Here is a 23,518-nt window from a genome sequence, read left to right on the forward strand (position 1 = left end):
GGGCTTTTATTTATATCAGTTCTATGCAATTGTCCTCTTTAAATTTCTGTAAAAGAATTTAGAATGGGATCGTCAAAGACGTTTTGAGAAAACCGGTTTTATATTTACCTCTTTTCAGTGATGTTAGTAATCGAAACAGTATTTGGAAGGCCATATAATAAACCTCAATTTAATATAGACTCATGAATTTTGAAGAGTCGAAATAGGATGAACGGAACCCGAAGTGTGAGCAATACTAAATTACACATTTTTTTTTATTCAGATCAATACCAAACATATTGAGTCCAAACAGATAACACGTTTTAGAGCATAACCGTTTAAGTCATACTATAAGATTTAAGAACTCGTTTAATATATATAAAAAAAAGATGTGGTATAATTGCCGGTCAGACATCTCTTCTTTATCAGAGACCAAATGACATAGAAGATAACAAATCGTTGGCTATTTCCTGTTCTGATTGTTTTGGATTTCAAACTGGGTAATAAATGTATTACTGGTGAATTAGTAAGTACTTTCAGATCTGTACTTAATGTCTTTGTTTGTTGTTAGGAATGTATAAACCCCCAGCAGCGTCCACCCTGTGCTGCTTTTAAATGATTTTTCTGCCTTGTATCAAGCTGATGAGTTACGCCCTTTTAAATTTTTAATGATGGATATGTTCCAATTGTTGTAACCACAATACCGTTCCATTTATCCTCGAATGTGATCTACCGAATAAGACTTAACAACTTATGTATACTAACAAGTTTAGCACAATATTTGCGAAATGTGGAACATGATCTGGTTACCCTTTCGGAGCAACTGCGATTATCACAAGGACTGTTTTAAAGGGCTACGTGTTTCTAATACATTAATTGTTTATTCTTTGTGCTCAATTAGTGTGTAACACTATCCTATATGTCATGAAAGAGTTTGTTTCAATTTCAAAATTTCAGGGTTGGAAACCTTTGACATGACCGAGTGTCCAGAACCTGGTTGTGTCTTTAGGTTAGATAATAATCTATCAGATAAATTGCATGATATCTAATCACGTGATATAACTTATCAACATATTGTAAAGGAGTAACACGGCAGGTGTCGCATGTAGAGCAGGCTGTGCTTACCCTTCCAAAGCACCCCCAGTTTTTAGTGGGATTCGTTTTGCTTTGTGTACTGATTTATTTGTTGCTTTTAATTGCTTTGGTATCTTACGGCTCTTTTTTCACGGATTATTTTTAAATTTAAAGCTCGATAAACAACATCACTGTACAATTATTAAGGTGTTATTCCGTTTGTAATAATCGTTTTTCAGGTAAAACAAAACTTTAACGAAATCTTGTTGATTTAATCAATTGACTGCAATGCGTCTCGAGAATTGAATATCATAAATCGTTAATGCTGAATTGAAAAAAATGAAAAGAAAAAAATCCATTTAAATGCTTTATTAAATATACACTTTGTACATGAAATCAATAAAATGTAATAATAAATAGCTGAATATACCCATTAATTTTGTATCGTCAACTTGCTAGCTAGATTTAATTTTATATATCATGACTATAATAATTGCGTTATAGTACATTATGGAATGGTCCAAGTATTCATTTATTTACGCATTATGAGATAATTTTAATGGTTTGTAAATGTAACCGAGGACAATTCTATTATAAGTACTCATGGAAATGTATTTCAATATCCAAACTGTATTTTATATGTATGTGTGTGTAACAATTCAAAATGAAACCATCAGCACTTGAACGGAAAACATTTTTGAAAATCCAATACATATGGACCATTTGAATATTCTATCTCTTAAAAGCGGCAACACAGATATTCATATTTCACATTTTATTGTCCTTGATTCTTTTGTCTGTCCATTTATCAGAAAACTATTAGATAAACTTCACACTGTAGAATATAAGAGTCTGAACTGCCAATATGCTGTACGGATTATATCTGTGAATACAAATATTAGAAAAATATTTCAAACTGATTATAGTCTGAACGTCATTAATGATTTAGGTCAATGTGATACCAAACTAAGAATGGAAAAACATAGGTCATATGATTGTCATTGAGTGACATGTGTACTATATCTAGCTCTAAATAAAATAGATAAGGAATGAGTTATCGAAACAGAAATTACCGAGTCAAAGATCTGCAATAACCACTACTTTACAGTGATAACATAAGCACATTATTAAACATAAAATATGCGACAACCACAAATCGGGATTCCGACTTGAAACAGGCATATATTGATGTGGTTAGGTTAAACTAATACCTTCAGTTCCAAACTCTTTCGTATACCCGTAGAAAAGAACAGGCACCGTCAGATCTCGACCCTTCCATATAACAGCGCTAATACCTTTAGATCTAAACCCTTCCGTATAAAAGAACAGGCACCGTCAGATCTCGACCCTTCCATATAACAGCGCTAATACCTTTAGATCTAAACCCTTCCGTATAAAAGAACAGGCACCGTCAGATCTCGACCCTTTCATATAACAGCGCTAATACCTTTAGATCGAAACCCTTCCGTATAAGAGAACAGGCACCGTCAGATCTCGACCTTTCCATATAACAGCGCTAATACCTTTAGATCTAAACCCTTCCGTATAAAAGAACAGGCACCGTCAGATCTCGACCCTTCCATATAACAGCGCTAATACCTTTAGATCTAAACCCTTCTGTATAAAAGAACAGGCACCGTCAGATCTCGACCCTTTCATATAACAGCGCTAATACCTTTAGATCTAAACCCTTCCGTATAAGAGAACAGGCACCGTCAGATCTCGACCCTTCCATATAAAATCGCTAATACCTTTAGATCTAAACCAATCCGTATAAAAGAACAGGCACCGTTAGATCTCGACCCTTCCATATAACAGCGCTAATACCTTTAGATCTAAACCCTTCTGTATAAAAGAACAGGCACCGTCAGATCTCGACCCTTTCATATAACAGCGCTAATACCTTTAGATCTAAACCCTTCCGTATAAGAGAACAGGCACCGTCAGATCTTGACCCTTCCGTATAACAGCGCTAATACCTTTAGATATAAACCCTTCCGTATAAAAGAACACTAGGCTAGCAATGTAATTGCAAATATTTTTGTTCATTGCATATGCCTTTTAAATTGCATCAAAAATCATTTAGATAATTTCTCTTTTTGTTCATTAAGGTTTCGTTTTGATGTAAACTACTAATATACAGTACCTTGTTTATGTACATTCAATTTGTTCTTTGACTCCTACATCAGAGCCTAAATGAATAAAATATCAAACACTTTGAAGAAAGATACGTTTTCATCTATTGTGAAGCGAACTTTTATAAAGATAAAACGATTGAAAATTGCACCATATTTTCAATATTGAGACTGACAGCTATCCGACTATTTCTCTTAAAACTTAGCAGCAATTTTATCATATCAGGTCTTACGATATCTCATACTCCAATATTTGGTGTTCTATTACGTAAACAACTTGGTTTTGGTTTCTCTTCTATTTTCTTATTATTTGTAATAAAAAAAGTTAAATAATCAGGATGTTGGTTTCTAAATGACGTTGCATGATATGTTAAATTGTTTCGTTTATTTATGACGGCATGAGTTGTTCTCATTGTTGAAGGACTATTATTGCTCACATCTACTTTATTTATGTTTGAATATTTGCCTCATTGGCAACCATGCCAAATTATAGATGTAGAGTTTATTGTGATATAAATGACTTTCATTGACCATAACCAGTTTGTTAGAGTGCGTTGGCAATTTTTAATTACATGTATTAACGTCTAAAACAATGCAACTTATAAAGCACCGTTATTCTCCTTTAGATTACAAAAATAGACCTCACTCACTTAGATTTTTAATGTGTGGATTTGACATTGACACTATTGAAGATCTTATACTAAAGTTCTAATGCATTTTAATAGTGACAAATTATTTTCTATTCTTTATGCAAAATAGCAACAACAATATAAGGTCGATTTAATGTCACAACTATGTAAAAACTTAACCTACCCCATCTGGACCTCTTTTTCCTCTTCGTCCTACTTTTCCTAAAATATTTAAACATATAATTATGTCAAGAAATGCAAATAGTCTGATGTCTAGTGATATTCATTTCAAGCAGCTATATGAACCGACTTGGAGTCACCAACTAAGACATACAGAACCACTCACTTTTTATGAATTTTAAAATGTCAACCCTTTCATATCTTTTTGCAATCATTACACTTTTACCTATATCAAGATATTGAATAGAGACATAACCTAGATTTTATCAGTACTTGTTGCATTTACGACTATGGTTTTAAACACATCTCTATAAAACTACTTAGTAAAACATCTTTATGAAGACGAAACGCTCTGAAAAAGATTACCCTAGCTGTATTTGGCACAACTTTTTGGAATTTTGGATTCTCAAAGCTCATCAACTTTGTACTTGATTGGCTTTATAAATATTTTGATATGAGCGTCACTGATGAGTCTTATGTAGACGAAACGCACGTCTGGCGTACTAAATTATAATCCTGATAACTATTAAGTCTTGGATTTAAGTGAGGCCTATTTTCAGACCAAAAATATCAGTTTTTCACTTTCATTTTCCTATTCCGGTTCCTCTCTCCTGTTTCTTTTTTATCCAATGCTCTGTTGATTTTCAGTTGATACCATACATTACTACGTCCATATTTTCTTTAATATTTTATAAAACTCAACAATTCAAGCTCTGTGAAACAATTGTATGATGCAATATACTATATAATCGATATACACTTTGATTCTTGGGGATTCCTTTTTATTTTCTTTACGTTTTCGCTTCCCCTTCTAACTCTCGTTATGAAGTGTTATCTAATAATCTACTATTACGTGGCTATGGCGTTTGACGTTGACTGCTACTACTTAGTTTATATTACTACGCGTACTAATGTTCTGCTAGTACTCTTATGTGTGTACAACTAGAAATGTGTTCTTTTTCTAATTGTAAAGTTTTGTTGATTGTTTCTTTTTGGGTTTTGTACAAGCAAAAAGTTCAATATTGATAGATTCGTGTTAACAAATACTATGTATGAAATAAATCTTTATTAGCCCTTGCATGATTGTGTAAAGATATATTTCATTGTTTATTAAGTTACGGTGTAGTGCGGGGAAAACTAACGATTTATTCGCATTCTCATATGATTGAAATGGACGATAAAGACAAGCACGATTTATGTTCGTTTTGACTTTAACAATTATAGCAAAAAGACGCAGTTAAAGTTCAAGATAAAAGAACTAAAGGCTCCCAAGAGCCTGTCTCGCTCACCTTGGTCTATGGAAATATCAAACAAAGCACACTCTCATACATTGTAGACGATAATAGACCATGACAACAATCTCTATTTTGTTGATCGTGTATCAATGGTCTTTTAGTCTGTTTAGTTTCATTGGCTTATCATAGATCTTGTCTTAGTGATCGCTTATGTGATTTAGAGTGTTTATTTATCTATCATAATGAGGCATAACAGAAAACAAATGTTTTTTTCTCTAAATATCATAGTTTATACAAGGTAAAAATTAAAAACAAAATAACGGACGACAACGACGACTATGGACGACAGGCGCAAAGTGATGAGAAAAGCTCACTTGGCCATGTAGGTCAGGTGAGCTAAAACACTTATTAAACGCAACACCTAATTGACTACGTAAAATATTTTGATCAAATATTTACCGGTAGCCGGTATCTTAAGGAAGTATATTTTTATGATAAAAATGGAAAAGAATAAAGAAAGTTATAAATGTATATTAATAAAGAAAACTTAAACAGACATCAATAAATGACATCAACTAAATTGAAATGGATAGTAGTAAATGACATTAAGCGAACTAAAATTGATATAAGTAAAGGTAATAAACTAAAGTTAACTAAAATGGTCATTAGTAAATGACATCAAGTAATCTAAAACGTACACTAATAAATGACATCAAGTAATCTAAAATGGACACTAGTAAATGACATCAAGTAATCTAAAATGGACACTAGTAAATGACATCAAGTAATCTAAAATGGACACTAGTGACAGACATCAAGTAATCTAAAATGGACACTAGTAAATGACATCAAGTAATCTAAAATGGACACTAGTAAATGACATCAAGTAATCTTAAACGTACACTTATAAATGACATCCAATAATCTAATACGGGCACTAGTGACAGACATCAAGTAATCTAAAATGGACACTAGTAAATGACATCAAGTAATCTAAAATGGACACTAGTAAATGACATCAAGTAATCTAAAATGGACACTAGTAAATGACATCAAGTAATCTAAAATGGACACTAGTAAATGACATCAAGTAATCTAAAATGGACACTAGTGACAGACATCAAGTAATCTAAAATGGACACTAGTAAATGACATCAAGTAATCTAAAATGGACACTAGTAAATGACATCAAGTAATCTAAAATGGACACTAGTAAATGACATCAAGTAATCTAAAATGGACACTAGTGACAGACATCAAGTAATCTAAAATGGACACTAGTAAATGACATCAAGTAATCTAAAATGGACACTAGTAAATGACATCAAGTAATCTAAAATGGACACTAGTAAATGACATCAAGTAATCTAAAATGGACACTAGTGACAGACATCAAGTAATCTAAAATGGACACTAGTAAATGACATCAAGTAATCTAAAATGGACACTAGTAAATGACATCAAGTAATCTAAAATGGACACTAGTGACAGACATCAAGTCATCTAAAATGGACACTAGTAAATGACATCAAGTAATCTAAAATGGACACTAGTAAATGACATCAAGTAATCTTAAACGTACACTTATAAATGACATCCAATAATCTAATACGGGCACTAGTGACAGACATCAAGTAATCTAAAATGGACACTAGTAAATGACATCAAGTAATCTAAAATGGACACTAGTAAATGACATCAAGTAATCTAAAATGGACACTAGTAAATGACATCAAGTAATCTAAAATGGACACTAGTAAATGACATCAAGTAATCTAAAATGGACACTAGTAAATGACATCAAGTAATCTAAAATGGACACTAGTAAATGACATCAAGTAATCTTAAACGTACACTTATAAATGACATCCAATAATCTAATACGGGCACTAGTGACAGACATCAAGTAATCTAAAATGGACACTAGTAAATGACATCAAGTAATCTAAAATGGACACTAGTAAATGACATCAAGTAATCTAAAATGGACACTAGTAAATGACATCAAGTAATCTAAAATGGACACTAGTGACAGACATCAAGTAATCTAAAATGGACACTAGTAAATGACATCAAGTAATCTAAAATGGACACTAGTAAATGACATCAAGTAATCTAAAATGGACACTAGTAAATGACATCAAGTAATCTAAAATGGACACTAGTGACAGACATCAAGTAATCTAAAATGGACACTAGTAAATGACATCGAGTAATCTAAAATGGACACTAGTAAATGACATCAAGTAATCTAAAATGGACACTAGTGACAGACATCAAGTAATCTAAAATGGACACTAGTAAATGACATCAAGTAATCTAAAATGGACACTAGTAAATGACATCAAGTAATCTAAAATGGACACTAGTAAATGACATCAAGTAATCTAAAATGGACACTGGTAAATGACATCAAGTAATCTAAGTGAAAGACATCAAGCAATCTAAAATGGACTATGGTAAATGACATCAAGTAATCTAAAATGGACACTAGTAAATGACATCAAGTAATCTAAAATGGACACTAGTAAATGACATCAAATAATCTAAAATGGACACTAGTAAATGACATCAAGTAATCTAGAATGGACACTAATAAATGACATCCAATAATCTAATACGGGCACTAGTGAAAGACATCAAGTAATATAAAACGGACACTAGTAAATGACATCAAATAATCTTAAACGTACACTAATAAATGACATCCAATAATCTAATACGGGCACTAGTGAAAGACATCAAGTAATATAAAACGGACACTAGTAAATGACATCAAATAATCTTAAACGTACACTAATAAATGACATCCAATAATCTAATACGGGCACTAGTGAAAGACATCAAGTAATATAAAACGGACACTAGTGAATGACATCAAGTAATCTAAAACGGACCACACTAATGTGTGACATCAAGTAAATATAAATGGACATAAGTAAGGGAAATCAAGAAAATTTAAATGGTCTTTAGTTTGACCTTTATCTTTAAAGAGTGGTATAAGTTCTTGGGAAGTTATAATCACAAGATGAAAAAACATTTTGTTGTATTTGTGATCTTAAGGTAGCACAAAGGTTAGTGCAACTCGTACTATAGAAAATAATGGGAGATATTACTTCATCGGCAATAAGTATATGGGTATAAACTCTTATAATTCTCTTTGTTGAAAGTTTGAAACAAAAATGTTTTCAATAAAGCTTAACCATTTAACAAGTGGAACAGACCCTGACCGACAAAATACGATAGTAAATAACTGATTAGGTTAAAAACTTTTAAACACAAAATGAGGTAGGAAAATATATTTCGTAGATTATAATTTCTTTATATAATTGACCATCATTATTCATTTCTATATAAAAAAAAAAAAAAAATTACTGTTAATTAAAATACTGTTAAAAGTACCGCAGACTAGTAATCATTGAATAAAACTTATAAAAAAATATTATTTTACTTGCTTTAATGATTATTAATCAACATATATAAAGGGATTTACGGAATTTTCTGAAACTATCAAAAATGTACAAAGCAATGATTAAAATCTGTAAGGATTAGACACTAACAGATATAAGTAAGGACATACCCTTTATTCCTTTTTCTGATCCTTTGTCGCCTTTCTCTCCTTTAAAGCCTTTGGGTCCTTTTGCTCCTCGTTGACCTCGTTGTCCCTTAACTCCTTTTAATCCTTTATAACCTTTTTGTCCTTTGTAACCTTTTTGTCCTTTAGTACCTTTGTATCCCTTTTGTCCCTTATTTCCTTTATGTCCCTTATAACCTTTGTATCCTTTCATTCCTTTATAACCTTTCATTCCTTTTTGTCCTTTGTATCCTTTATTTCCTTTTTGTCCTTTCATTCCTTTGTATCCTTTGTAACCTTTTTGACCTTTTTGTCCTTTATATCCTTTGTATCCTTTCTGTCCTTTTAGACCTTTATAACCTTTGTGTCCCTTGTTTCCTTTCAATCCTTTGTATCCTTTAATTCCCTTGGTTCCTTTATACCCCTTTTGTCCATTATTTCCTTTGTATCCCTTCAATCCCTTTGCACCTTTGTGTCCTTTTTGTCCTTTGTATCCTTTAATGCCTTTCTGTCCCTTACTTCCTTTCAAACCTTTTTGTCCTTTTAATCCTTTTAATCCTTTACTTCCTTTGTGTCCCTTGAATCCTTTCATTCCCTTGATTCCTTTTAATCCCTTTTTACCCTTACTACCTTTGTATCCATTTATTCCTTTACCTCCTTTATTTCCTTTCTGACCTTTGTATCCTTTATATCCCTTTAGCCCTTTTTGCCCTTTGTGCCCCTCTGTCCCTTTATATCCCTTTTCACCTTTCATACCCTTAATTCCTTTGTATCCTTTTTCTCCCTTTTGTCCTTTATAACCTTTGTGTCCTTTGTTACCTTTGTGTCCTTTGAATCCTTCTAAACCTTTGTAACCTTTTTGTCCTTTAAAACCTTTTTGTCCTTTTTTACCCTTAAATCCGTTATATCCTTTCTGGCCTTTCTGTCCATTGTTTCCTTTGTATCCTTTCATTCCTTTAATACCTTTATATCCTTTTTGTCCTTTGTTTCCTTTGTTCCCTTTTCGACCTATGAATCCTTTGTTTCCTTTCTGTCCTATACTTCCTTTGTATCCCTTTTTTCCTTTTTGTCCTTTATATCCTTTATGTCCTTTATTTCCTTTGTATCCTTTTGTTCCTTTCTGGCCCTTGTATCCCTTTTGTCCCTTGTTACCTTTGATTCCTTTCTGTCCTTTATATCCTTTATTTCCTTTTATTCCCTTTAATCCATCATAACCTTTTTGACCTTTATGTCCTTTATTCCCTTTCTGGCCTTTGTAACCTTTGAACCCTTTCTGTCCTTTCTGTCCATGTAGGCCTTTTTGTCCTTTGTATCCTTTTAGTCCTTTCATACCTTTGTAACCTTTAACTCCCTTTTCTCCTTTATGCCCTTGTATACCTTTAATTCCTTTGTATCCCTTTTGTCCTTTATAACCCTTTTGTCCCTTTTTTCCTTTGTTTCCTTTTTTCCCTTTATAACCTTTATTCCCCTTTGTTCCTTTTTTACCCTTATACCCTTTATGGCCTTTATTTCCTTTGCCACCTTTATGTCCTTTGTATCCTTTCAATCCTTTAGAACCTTTGTTCCCTTTAAACCCTTTCTGTCCTTTTTCTCCGTTATATCCTTTAATTCCTTTGTATCCTTTATTCCCTTTCAGACCTTTAAATCCTTTGTTTCCTTTTTGTCCTTTAAATCCTTTATATCCCTTTTGTCCTTTGTATCCTTTCTGTCCTTTATGTCCTTTATTTCCCTTTATTCCTTTCATACCTTTGTAACCTTTAATTCCTTTCTGTCCCTTATTTCCTTTTAACCCTTTTTGTCCTCTATATCCTTTAAGACCTTTCTGTCCTTTAAATCCTTTATATCCTTTCATTCCTTTGTGACCTTTGTAACCTTTTTGACCTTTATATCCCTTAAATCCTTTCTGTCCTTTGGAACCCTTTCCACCTTTCTGTCCTTTCTGTCCTTTAAATCCTTTATACCCTTTCGATCCCTTGTACCCTTTATTACCCTTCTGCCCTTTGTAACCCTTGATTCCTTTCATTCCTTTATGTCCCTTATAACCTTTCTGTCCTTTAAGTCCTTTGTATCCTTTTTGGCCTCTGTAGCCTTTAAGTCCTTTTTGTCCTTTGTATCCTTTAGTTCCTATCTGTCCCTTGTATCCCTTTAATCCCTCCATTCCCTTAGATCCTTTGGAACCTTTTTGACCATTTAATCCTTTGTTACCTTTCTCTCCTTTATTTCCTTTATATCCTTTATGTCCTTTATATCCCTTCATACCTTTATTACCCTTGTCTCCTTTATATCCTGTATGTCCTTTGTACCCCTTATAACCTTTCATGCCTTTGTTTCCCTTATACCCCCTTTGTCCTTTAAGTCCTTTATATCCTTTCTGTCCTTTATTTCCTTTGTATCCCTTTATTCCCTTTTGTCCTTTATATCCCTTCATTCCTTTAAAACCTTTATTTCCTTTTTGTCCATTTTCTCCTTTGTATCCCTTCATACCTTTATTTCCTTTGTTCCCCGCCATTCCTTTGAATCCTTTATACCCTTTTATCCCTTTAAAACCTTTCTTTCCTTTGTAACCTTTTTGTCCCTTTACACCTTTTACGCCTTTTATTCCCTTGTATCCTTTTTGTCCTTTTTGACCTTTGTATCCTTTATTGCCTTTAAGACCATTATATCCTTTCGACCCTTTGTTTCCTGTTAGTCCTTTAGATCCTTTGTTGCCTTTTATACCGTTGATGCCTTTGTGACCTTTCATACCACTCAATCCTCTCGATCCTTTCGATCCTTTTGGTCCTCTAAATGGCGATCTATCTCCTCTCTGTCCCCGTTTCCCCCGTTCACCTGTCCCGCCGCTGATGATATTTGTCTCACCTTTGGGACCAGTCATTCCTGTAAATAGTTATCAAATGTACCAGGATTATAATTTAGTATATATCGACATCCTTTGTCAAATGTGACTAGTTTTCTAAAGATCTTTACAACGGTTTATCTTGTTCTCATTAGGCGATTGAGCAGGTGATAGTTCATCTCTTAGTTATAAAAGAGAATATAAAGGACAAATGGCATAGAAATTAACATTTATAGGTCACCGTACGCCATTACAGACCTGTATTTACAAAGTGCAACCAAAAAATGTTAATTTGAATGTATATGTGTGCATGATTATCAACAGTTAACTGAATGATTCCCTTCGGTACTTTATATCTGTGCGGGCTAATTAAAAAAAAGTTAATTTGACGGAATGAAACGATAGAAAATTAAAAAAAAAACGGTCGTTTTTAATCTGAACTTGAATTTACATAAAATAAAAGTGAAATTAACAACGGTATATATTTAAAATAAACCTTCCGAATTTTCAACTTTTGTTTTTTACAACACAATATAAATGACTAATATTTGGTGTAATATACAAAATTCCTTCGGATAATTAAATTGTAAAAGAAAATACAAACAGATCCGACATCTTCCTTTAATACAACTAATATACAATTTTAAATTTTAAATATCGATATCTTTTTAGTACGTGTACTTTTGTGCATAAGTTGAACAATTATTTTCAAAAAATCGACTTAACCATAACTTACAATGTTGAAAACATGAGCATTCAAACTGCTGCTTTATATATATTCTATTTGGAGTATTTAATCGACCTGTGAATGTTGTAGTTATGTAATTCTTACCCTTCATTCCCTTCATTCCGTCTTTTCCCGTATTTCCTTTGTCACCTACGCCTGTCATACCCTTCATTCCTATGGGACCAGGAAGACCTTCAGGTCCAGGAAGTCCTACAAAATACCAATATGTATGTAACCGAAGTTTTCCTCAAAGTCGTTTCACCAGACATGTGTTTATCATGTGTATGTGATTCAGAAATTATACATGTCAAGATCACCACACAATGTCTGTTATTTTAACAATATAATAATAATCATATTCATAAACAGAAAAATGATGATGTATCAGACTTTAGTTGACCAATGATTAAAATTATCAAATAGTGTAAACATTAAACGATCCATTTTATTTTGATCTATTGTCCTTTTTTTCTTATAGTTGCTGTAAATACTCAATTATCAAATTATCCAGGGTTCACTAAAATATTATTGCAGTTTCATTTTTGTACATTTCAAAATAAACAATTTTTGAAAATCAGATATAAATGTAAACTATGTGCACGGTAAAAACATATATAAATGTAAACTATGTACACTGTAAAGACAGATATACATTGTAAAACAGAGATAAGTGTTCCAAGCATACACAGTTAAAGCAAAGAGAAATGTAACACATGTGCATTGTAAAAACAGAGATAAGTGTACCAAGCATACACATTTAAAGCAAAGAGAAATGTAGCACATGTGCATTGTAAAAACCGAGATAAGTGTACCAAGCATACACAGTTAAAGCAAAGAGAAATGTAGCACATGTGCATTGTAAAAACAGAGATAAGTGTACCAAGCATACACAGTTAAAGCAAAGAGAAATGTAGCACATGTGCATTGTAAAAACAGAGATAAGTGTACCAAGCATACACAGTTAAAGCAAAGAGAAATGTAGCACATGTGCATTGTAAAAACAGAGATCCATGTACCATATGTACACTGTTAAAACAGTAAAAAGAGTATATACAACCGATAACAGGAAAACACACAATACTCTTCAAAGATATCAGGCTGCGAAATCGATACCCCAGTGCATTTGACTATTTATACTTCTTAGTTCAATTAGAACAATTAGAGGACCAAATCAAATACGCCGTTTATGAACTTTAAAAACTGAATTACATTCCGATAAGTTGTACTTAAAATAATGTATGCAATATATGCTTAAGGGTACACAAACCTTATTATTTCAAATAATTCACCTCTTCTTTAACAGTAAATTTAATTAAATTGATCATATCTATGATATTTCAGGTCACCACAATATTTATAATCCCTAATTTTGTGATGCCGTCGGGGACAAACAAATATCACAGACACCACCAGCCACCAAATCCGACTCACCAAAGACAAAAAACAACGATAAACATATAGTCATGATTATAGCCCGAATTGACAAGACCTAAAATTTGGTCACGTCAAATCAAATTTCTTTTGCATAAACTGCAATCTTTACTTTGTTGCTTAAATGTTGTCAAACTAAAACAAACAAAAAATATCGTATTGCTACTCAAAGGGTAAACACAAGGCACAGCTAGAGAGAATCATTTCCCGTCAAATGTTCAATTGATTATATAAACTAAAAACATTGACACGGATCTCCCAGCTGTATAATTTTCGTCATTCATATATTATCAATTTATAACAGTTTTTTTAGAAACGTTTTATATTTCATAACCAAGGAGCGATCATCCTCAAAAATGTATTTTCATTAATATGTTTTCAATGACATTCCTAAAGTCTGGCTTGAACTATTTTATATTTTGCTTTGTTTATTACCCACCTTCAATAATCAGCAATGGAGGCACTGAAAAAAAATTACAATATTAGACTTTCGACGAAAACGTAATACATATATAAAATGATCAAATAGATAATATTACAATTGCAAGTAATAAGCTTCAATTTTGAATTTGTAAAAAGCATGCATGATGTATGATTTAAAAATGCACATATGGAATTAGAGAAATTATTTATGTTAGTCGTAGAGAAGCATACACTAATTTGTCGTCGATTATACGCCAAGAATGAAACTTAACTTTTAACCTTAAACTTTATCGATTGAACAAGAAGCCGGACACTACTTTCGAGTTAAAATCCTTTTTCAGACAAAAATATATTTGGATATTAACAGGGCAGGTATTGCATGTATTACTCAATATTTTTCATATAATGCACTACTAGTTTGCTTTCAAATATACGATATAAAAATATACACTTACCACAATCGTATTCAAGATATAGATTTTTAGTTGGACAGATGTCGTTGTTATTTAACACGGTATCAGATACAGTGATAGAGCATATTGTGAGATTATTGCAAATATCTGACACGGCGACAGTTACAAATTTTCCACATGCTGGCAATGCTGACATAGTCTCAATTGGTATCATTGCATTGGAGGTACAGTCTATATCTCCGTAGAATGCTTTCAGTATATGAAGAGTATTAGGCTCATTACATGGAAGCGTCGTCATTGTTGCACCTTGGCAAATACTCATGGTATCCACAGGAGCTAAAACAGAAATGTATAGTATAACATAAAAAATAGTGGTTTTAGTTAAATAGCATTAACTTATTTCTTAGTTAAAATGTAACAGTTGGTACCTCAAGGCACCACACTTTGTGCTTTCATCATAATGAGTCATCAAGTGTATCATTTTACCGAACAAGATTTCTATGAAATCCACATATAATTTCTTATCATATCTGGCAAAAAAAACTATAAATGGATGCATACTTTATTGAAAGGCTTGTTGCATTGTCTTATTTTAATATGTTCTTTTTTGAAGGACTATTGTTTTAAGAATATATTTAGTTGTCAATAACTAAGATAAACTACCATACACCATGTATTCATAGATGAGAAAGACGACAACATTTCCATACCATACATTTTTTATATTGTAGTTCTGTAAAAATAATGATATTCATGTAGATTGTTCTTGCGTATTAAACAGCTCCTTAAAAGTGATGTTAAACTCTAAAACATATTTAGATGATGACAACAAGTGATACATACATATTTAAAGTTATAACGTATAACAATTTCTTGTTTTCAGTGTGTCAGTTGAAAGTAAAACAACAAAAATACCGAACTCTAAGAAAAAATTGAAATCAAAAAGTCCTTTAATACCAAATGGCCAAATCAAACGCTCAAACAAATCAAATGAATTTAAAACAACTGTCAAATTTCTGATTTGTAACGGTCATTTCCTGATGTAGAAAATAGTAAAATAAACCTGGTTTTATAGCTAGCTAAACCTCTCACTTGTATGACAGTATCTTAAAATTCCATTATATTGACTGCACAAAACAAACAGACAAAATAGATCAAAATGAAAATAGAGATACAGCGGTCAACTCTACCGTGCTAAAATGATCAAGTACAAAGTAGTAGGCAAGGACGTTAGTTAAATAAAAAAAACTACAAGAAAGAAAAAAATAATTGGAAACAATAAAGTTGGGAATTTTTTAAACTCTTACAGGATGTTACCGGATTATCGAATTTGTTCGAATAACTCCATAAAAATAATGTATGTTGATTACTATTTAATAAAATATTAGTAGTTGAAACATTGTGGACAGGGATGTATCATAGTAACACATTAAATAACATTGAAGAAATTCGTTTTACATATGCAAACCTCAGTTAGCATTGACAAAATATCATAAGATATATTCTGTCGTATGTAACTACCTGTAAAAGACAGTACGCGAATGCTTGGCGATTTTCTCAAATTGATTTCGTTGTTTTAGTTGAAGCTATATCATATATATACCTCCGGTTTATATGATCCGTTCATCCTATATTGACTCTTAAAATTCAAGAGTCTATCTGAAATTGAGGGTAAATTATATGGCCTTCCAAATACCGTTTCGATCCCTAACATCACTGAAGAGACATATATTGTCGAAATCTAGATCTGGTGTACAAAAAAAATATTGACACCTTGTGTTTGTGGCATGACATCTTGGTCACAAGTTTATCGTTTTCTGTTTAGTATTAAATTTATATTAAGAACCATGTTGTTGCATCTCGTGATCAATTTTATTTGGCAATCGCCAATGGCAGTCAGCAGGGTTTAAGAACATCAGTTGTTCGACCAGTTAAAATATACTTTTTCACTTTTTTTGGTCTTTTGGAAAATGTTGTTTGTGCTGTATTTTAGACCCTTCTACAACGAAATTTGTTTTACATGCACACGTATAGAAATTGCGGTTTTTATCCAACGCAATCATAGGTTTGAACGTAGTTTTCAATTTAGACTCGTATATATATATATATATATATATATATATATATATATATATACGAGTCTAAATTGAAAAAAACCGCAATTTTTATACTTGTGCATGTATAAACAAATTTCGTTATAGAGGGGTCTAAATACAGCACAAACAAATTTGCAAAAAGACCAAAAGAGTGAAAAAATATATTTTAACAAAACGCATTTGACTATATATAAAGCGTATTTAAAAAAAAACTATGATTCTAGTTATTAGATATTTCTGAAGGCCTAAAACCAACTTTATATAAAGAATATTATCAAAGAGCTTTTCTATAACAGATGATGACAAAATTGAAATACTTCATCAGGAAGCGAACAAATGAAAAACAACGATTCAAATAAATATACAAGGCATTAAATCACTAAACCCCCTCAAAGATCTGCTATCGCTATAGTCTTCTAAAAACACGGGACATCGATGTAAAGTTTATATTGAAAGGACATTTTTGCGTATATAAACTTGCTAATTGTCTAAATAAAAGTCCTTCACCCTGATAGATACTGGTTGACGGGGGACCTAAGATGATCATATTCGATATCAAAGTCGAACTTGAGTTCGAGGTAAAAGGAAATTTTCAGGTTGTTTTAAAAGAATGGATATTTTGAGGTATGAAACATCTGCTTTCACACTAAAATTTTATAATAGAAAAATGATAAGTGTCATCAACAGCATATTTCCCATGTATCTAGTGATTTATATAATGTAAATAATTATGATGTCTAAAAAGTCTTTATTTCAAGACGTCATAATTATTTGGAGGCAATTTTGTAGAGGAGCACGCATTTGTACACTAAAACTAATAATTTTAAATGTTTTTGTTTCTTCATAAATATAATGAAAATCACTGGATTATACAAAACTGTCTTTTACAATTTACAAGTAGTCTTTAAAGCATTGGGAGTGAATGCGCTTTTTTAATGTATTTTATGTTTCAGTTTGCAGAATTGTAAATAGTATTCTGCAAATAGTATTCTGTACCTTACATTCATATCACAAATACATATACTTCATAACCACAAATATGAAAATGTAATTTAACCGATATTTAGGTCATACCTACCAGCCCTTTTCTGGCGGATCAAATCTTGTTTGTCCTGTGAAATATTAAAACATATATAAACTTCTAATTATTGTGTTGTCAATAGTATATACCTACTGAAGGTTACGACATCTTTTTATTATTTGGTTGTATGTGAAACACATTCGGGTTTGATTTCAGGAGGAACTCCTTATTAACGGGTTCGATACCAACATTAATACCTCTTAAATTATAAATAAGAGAACAACATAATATGAGTTAACTTGAATTGTTTAGACACTAAATGTCAGTTTCAAAAAATTGCTTAAAGAACGAGACTAAATACAGCTAGGATAAGATATTAGATTTTTTTTAGAAAACCACAGAAAAAAATCGGAAGTTTACTTATAAACTTTTATAAACAAAAGCCTAATTTACAGCAAACACATTCGTATATGTGTTTATATTATTTTAAAGAACTTCTTATAAAAAATACCTATAAAGCGTTTTATTATGTTTTGTATATATCTTACATCAAAGAGGATTGTTGTGTGATATTGATTCAGTATAGGAATTTGCATGCATTAACCAATCGTAATTTAATTCTTAAATAAAGAGATCGAACGAACCGTTGACTGAAATTCTTTGTTATCCTCCAAAGCATTAATCATGGCAGGCTTTTGCAAATCTACCAAAAAAAAGTGTAAGCTATTGATAAATGAAAAGTGAAAAAAACTTGTTGGTTGTTTTTCTAGAACGAAATGAGTTTTTTTTTTTTTTATCTGTGTGTCAATTTAAAGGAGCGAAATATGAGATACGAAGTCGTCTTCGTCACATTTTTTTTTAAAATGCATACATGTTCAAGTTAATCGAATCTGTCGAAAAACTAATAACATTCGGACGCCAGTCAAAGGTATTGAGAATGACTGAAACGATTCTGTCATCAAATCCTATATGGCACTATTCCTTTGTAAGTATCTAAGCACTCCAATTATTCCCCCGTGCGTATATTGATTAGATTGGTGTCTAAATAAGGCTTCTCGTCTCATTATTTGATAGGTTATAAAAAAAAATGCTCTTCATATAAAGTCGTGCTATTCATTCCTTTGATATAACAAGGCAAACGTTTAAATCTTTAAAAATTATATTTTGAATGATTTCAATCTCTATTATCTAAAATAAACTATTCAAACCGTTCTGGAGAATTCTATGTAATTGTGGTATTGTAACGAAATGCGTGCAAACATTACATTAATTGTTTGAGTTGTAAAAAATAATTTCTGAAAAGTAATGGACTCGTGTAATTCTTATAGATCTTAGGCTTACCCAAGGCATTTACAGCGACCATGGTCCCTACCACTAAAACAATCAACCACCGCACCAAGTTGTCCATGGTCATGGTGGTGCCGGTCTTTGTGCATATGGCGTCGACGTTAATGTATTTATACAGAGAAATAACTGATTACCTTTCAAACATTGAGGGACAAATATTTTTCTATTTGACTTTCTTTAATACAAAAATAATTAACGCAATCATAAATGTTTTATTCATTAATTCATTAAATGAAAATATTTGTAAGCATATCTAATAATAATTGTATACATATCATCAAATTTGATTTCGATAAACATTATCCAAGATGGCACTTCTCCATATTCAAAAATCATTTAATACATATGGTCGTTTTGTTTTATACAAGGGCACAACACGGGTTGATACATTTTAGAAATGCTTAAGGTTTCCATTCATATATCAAATAAAACATCAAACAGTCATTCATGTTCTATTAGATAGAATATGTCGACGGCACAATCTTGTGCCATATGAATAAAGAAGTAGGTGCAGAAGTACAAGCAAATAGGCTATTAGATAAACAAAAGAAGGAAGACTATTTGTGCTATAATATATATATACTTTTTGTCAGATCTATAACACCCATTCCATGCTGGAATCTTAATCTTATTAGAATTGTAAAAGCCATGGTAACACACAAATGTGTACATGCATATTATATCGTGTCATGACGCACCATAATATGATTTTCGGAATGTTGTCCTCAATGTTCTTTAACTTCGTACTTTTATTGGTCTTTTAACTTTTGTATTCGAGCATCATTGATGAGTCTTTTGTAGAAAATGTCCGTGCAATCACTTAGGAACCGTTAAATATACAAAAAATATATTATAACTGTTGTCAAAATGGAGATCAAGTTCGATATTGAACATTTTCTTTTTTTGTACATTTGGAGTCATTGCTTATTATTTCATTTTGCACAATATTCACTCTTAACATTGCACTCATTTGTGAACAGATTTCACCACCTGACACCTTTGACTACATTATATAACTCAAAGTTAGATTTTCAAGCAAAATCTATATGGTCATATACAGTAAATTTAATATAAACCAATTACTAGTACTTAATTAAGGGTCTTATATATGATAATTTTAGAAAATGGACATAAAAGTAACAAAAAAGCAATTAAATACAGGAACAACATATTAGAGTTATTTGTAAACCTCATCCGAAAAAAACATTTACAATTGCTTATTGTGCTTATTGGATAAAAGTTCGCGAATGAATACTTGTTCTGACAGAGATGCATCCAATTTGCCGTGCAATTTAGGTGAGCATCCTAGGTAGATCATGAACTAAAAAGTTCTTTTTTATTGATGGAAGTAATTTGTATGTGAACAATTTGTTTTATACAGAAGCTAGACTGCATAATAGAATTGGTACAAGAAGGATAACTCGAAAAATTCTTGCTTATCAACCAACTCTCTGATCCATCTAATATTTCTTACATCATTTTGTATACTAAATACTTGTATGAGGTTTTTTTTGATGAAATTCGACAGACACTAAGAAATCAAATATATCATCTAACACTTGCGCTTATAGTTTGCAGTGTTCTGAGTAATAATTCGTAAGTTAAATAATTCGCAAATTTAAAGAAATGTGACTAATTTGATCAAAATTATCTGTTGACAATGGGTTACACTAATGACTGGACCGAATGACAGGACCGAATGACAGGACCAAATGAAAAATGCTAATAACTTTTTCATTTCTCAAAGGATTGATCTCAAATTTGAAATCTAATAAGATTTCATCATTTGATAAATAGATTTAAGAAAAAAATTAAAAATTTTTGTAAGGAACTTTAGAAAACGTGACATGACCAACTCTGATAATGACAGGACCAACATCGAGAATGACAGGACCAAATAAAAATGCTAATAACTTTTTTTATTTTTCAAAGGAATTATTTCAGATTTGAAATATTAAATGGTATGTCATATTTTGAAACCAAAATGTTATAAAAAATCTAGATTTATTTTCAAAAACTTTCGAAAACGTGACATGACCATCGCTGACTGACAGGACTAACCTCGACAATGACCGGACCAGATGAAATTGCTAATTTCTCTTTTATTTCTCAAAATATTTTTCTAAAATTTAAAATATAAATAGATTCCATCATTTGATAAATAGATTTAAGAAAACAAATTAAAAAAAATTGTAAGAAACTTTAGAAAACGTGACATGACCAACTCTGAAAATGACCTGACCAACATCGACAATGACAGGACCAAATAAAAATGCTTATAGCTTTTTTCATTTTTCAAAGGAATTATCTCAGATTTGAAATATAAAATGGTATGTCATATTTTGAAACCAAAATGTCATGACCATCGCTGACTGACAGGATCAACCTCGACAATGACCGGAACAAATGAAATTGCTAATTATTCTTTTATTTCGCAGAATATTTCTCTGAAATTTAAAATATGTGAAGCATATACCATTTTATACATAAAAAGCTTGCTGAAATGTGACCTGGTTATAACGTTGTCAATAACAGGACAATCCTCGGCAATTAATGACAGGACCAAATAAAAATGCTAATTATGCATAACATTTGTCAGAATATTCCTCTCAAATTTGAAATAATGACAATTTAGACCATTTTGCACATCATTTAAGAAAAATATAGAAAAAAAGCATATTGAAAGCTTGCGGTTGTGTGAACTGACCAACATCGGCTATGATCTGGCCGATGAAAAAAATCATAATTTCTTTCTTATTTTACTGAAATTGTTCAATTCTGATCAATAATTAGTAAGATATATCTTATAAATTCAGGAAAATATATTCTATGGTGGTTAAAAATATTGACCTAGCTTCTAAACGTATGTTGGCAGAGAGTCACAGGACAAAAAGACACGAATGATTACTATATTTAAGAAAGAGATCTTGAAATATTTATATGTAATTACATATAATCATTTTATAGTTTAAGAGATAGTTCATTAACCTATAGATAAATTAAGATTTATTGAATTATCATCATAATATTTCTTGACATCATGAAGCCCAATTTAAGCCACTTTGGAAAGGTATCAAACCTTTTAAAGTTGTCCGTGAAAATGTTTGAACTACCAAGAAATCATGCATGCAAGAGTCGGGCATACTTCAAAAAATGTTTATTTGTTTATTTATTATGAGGGGGGAACTATCAAGATATACCCTGCATTATACTCAAGCATACATGGAAATAATTATTTACTGTTCTGAAAATATTAATAAAATAACGACATGAACTATTATGTGATTTTAATTACTGTCATCACAATCTTTATTGGCTTTATCATCTTATTTATGGCTTATGTCAAACCTTTTGTTTGTTTCCTTATAATTGTTTTCAGACGTGTCAGATTATGACCGGTAATTAATATACAAAATATTCTGAATGAATGAATGATCTTTTTTCTCATCAAACCCACCAAATACATAGTTACAGAATAACAATGATATTTATAACATAGATAAATAAACATATAGTTGTACTAACCAGGAGGATACTACACTCACAGAAATAGATTTAATAAATCTACAAAGTTTCTCAGGCTCAACTGCAATATTTCTACAACTCGGTTTAATACAATATACCAATAAAAAGTTCAAATAACGCGGTGGGCGTTCGTAGACCTATCGTTTTCCCCAAGTAAGCTTTTTTCCCTTATTTTCTGAAAACTTTTAAATCATTCAATCTTAATCTTTTAATTATTATTATTAATTTCAACCAGGATTTCTAAAGTATTAACTATGGTCATTTCACGTTTTCGCAATAAAAAAAATCTTTAATTGATGTATTAAAAGATGAGATTTTATTATATTTTAAATCTGACATAATTCCTTTTCAAAATTAAAAAGTGAATAGCATTTGTATTTAGTCCTGTCCTTGTTGAGGTTTGTCCTGTCATTGTCAGTGTTGGTCAGGTCACATTACAGCAAGCTTTTAATATTTTTTTTCTATATTATTCCTATCTTTATGTATAAAATGGTTAAATCTGATTATATCTCAAATTTCAGAAAAATATTTTTTAGAAATAAAAAGTAATTAGCAAATTCATCTGGTCCTGTCATTGTCGATGTTGGTCCTGTCATTATCAGAGTTGGTCATTTCACGTTTTCTAAAGTTTCTTACAAAACTTTTAAATTTTTTTCTTAAATCTATTTATCAAATGATGAAATCTTATTAGATTTCAAATTTGAAAATCAATCCTTTGAGAAATGAAAAAAGTTATTAGCATTTTTCATTTGGTCCTGTCATTCGGTCCTGTCATTCGGTCCAGTCATTAGTGTAACCCGTTCCGTTGACAATTCTGAGATATTTGGCACGTGAAGGGAAGGTCATGACCCAAAAAATAATTAGTCGGAAACTGCCTTTTTGTATATTCAAAA

At 31.3% G+C, this 23,518-nt stretch overlaps 1 protein-coding gene and 1 long non-coding RNA gene across 2 annotated transcripts; both read right to left on the reverse strand.

The window, feature by feature from the left end:
• Positions 1–1,507: 1,507 nt before the first annotated feature.
• LOC143053696 (uncharacterized) lies at positions 1,508–11,681 on the reverse strand. Its single transcript, XM_076226483.1, has 4 exons — positions 8,813–11,681; positions 4,002–4,039; positions 3,200–3,245; positions 1,508–1,936 (listed from the first exon to the last, which is right to left on the reverse strand). Exons 1-3 carry the CDS (start codon positions 11,679–11,681, stop codon positions 3,234–3,236), a joined length of 2,919 nt encoding a protein of 972 aa, XP_076082598.1. The 3' UTR covers positions 1,508–1,936; positions 3,200–3,233.
• A 787-nt stretch (positions 11,682–12,468) lies between these two features.
• Positions 12,469–14,963, reverse strand: LOC143054095 (uncharacterized). Its single transcript, XR_012971564.1, has 3 exons — positions 14,679–14,963; positions 14,240–14,263; positions 12,469–12,579 (listed from the first exon to the last, which is right to left on the reverse strand). It is a non-coding gene; the product is annotated as an uncharacterized LOC143054095 (long non-coding RNA).
• Between the last annotated feature and the right edge of the window lie 8,555 nt (positions 14,964–23,518).

The sequence above is a fragment of the Mytilus galloprovincialis genome, chromosome 12 (genome assembly GCF_965363235.1).
Source record: "Mytilus galloprovincialis chromosome 12, xbMytGall1.hap1.1, whole genome shotgun sequence".
NCBI classification, from domain to species: Eukaryota; Metazoa; Mollusca; class Bivalvia; order Mytilida; family Mytilidae; genus Mytilus; species Mytilus galloprovincialis.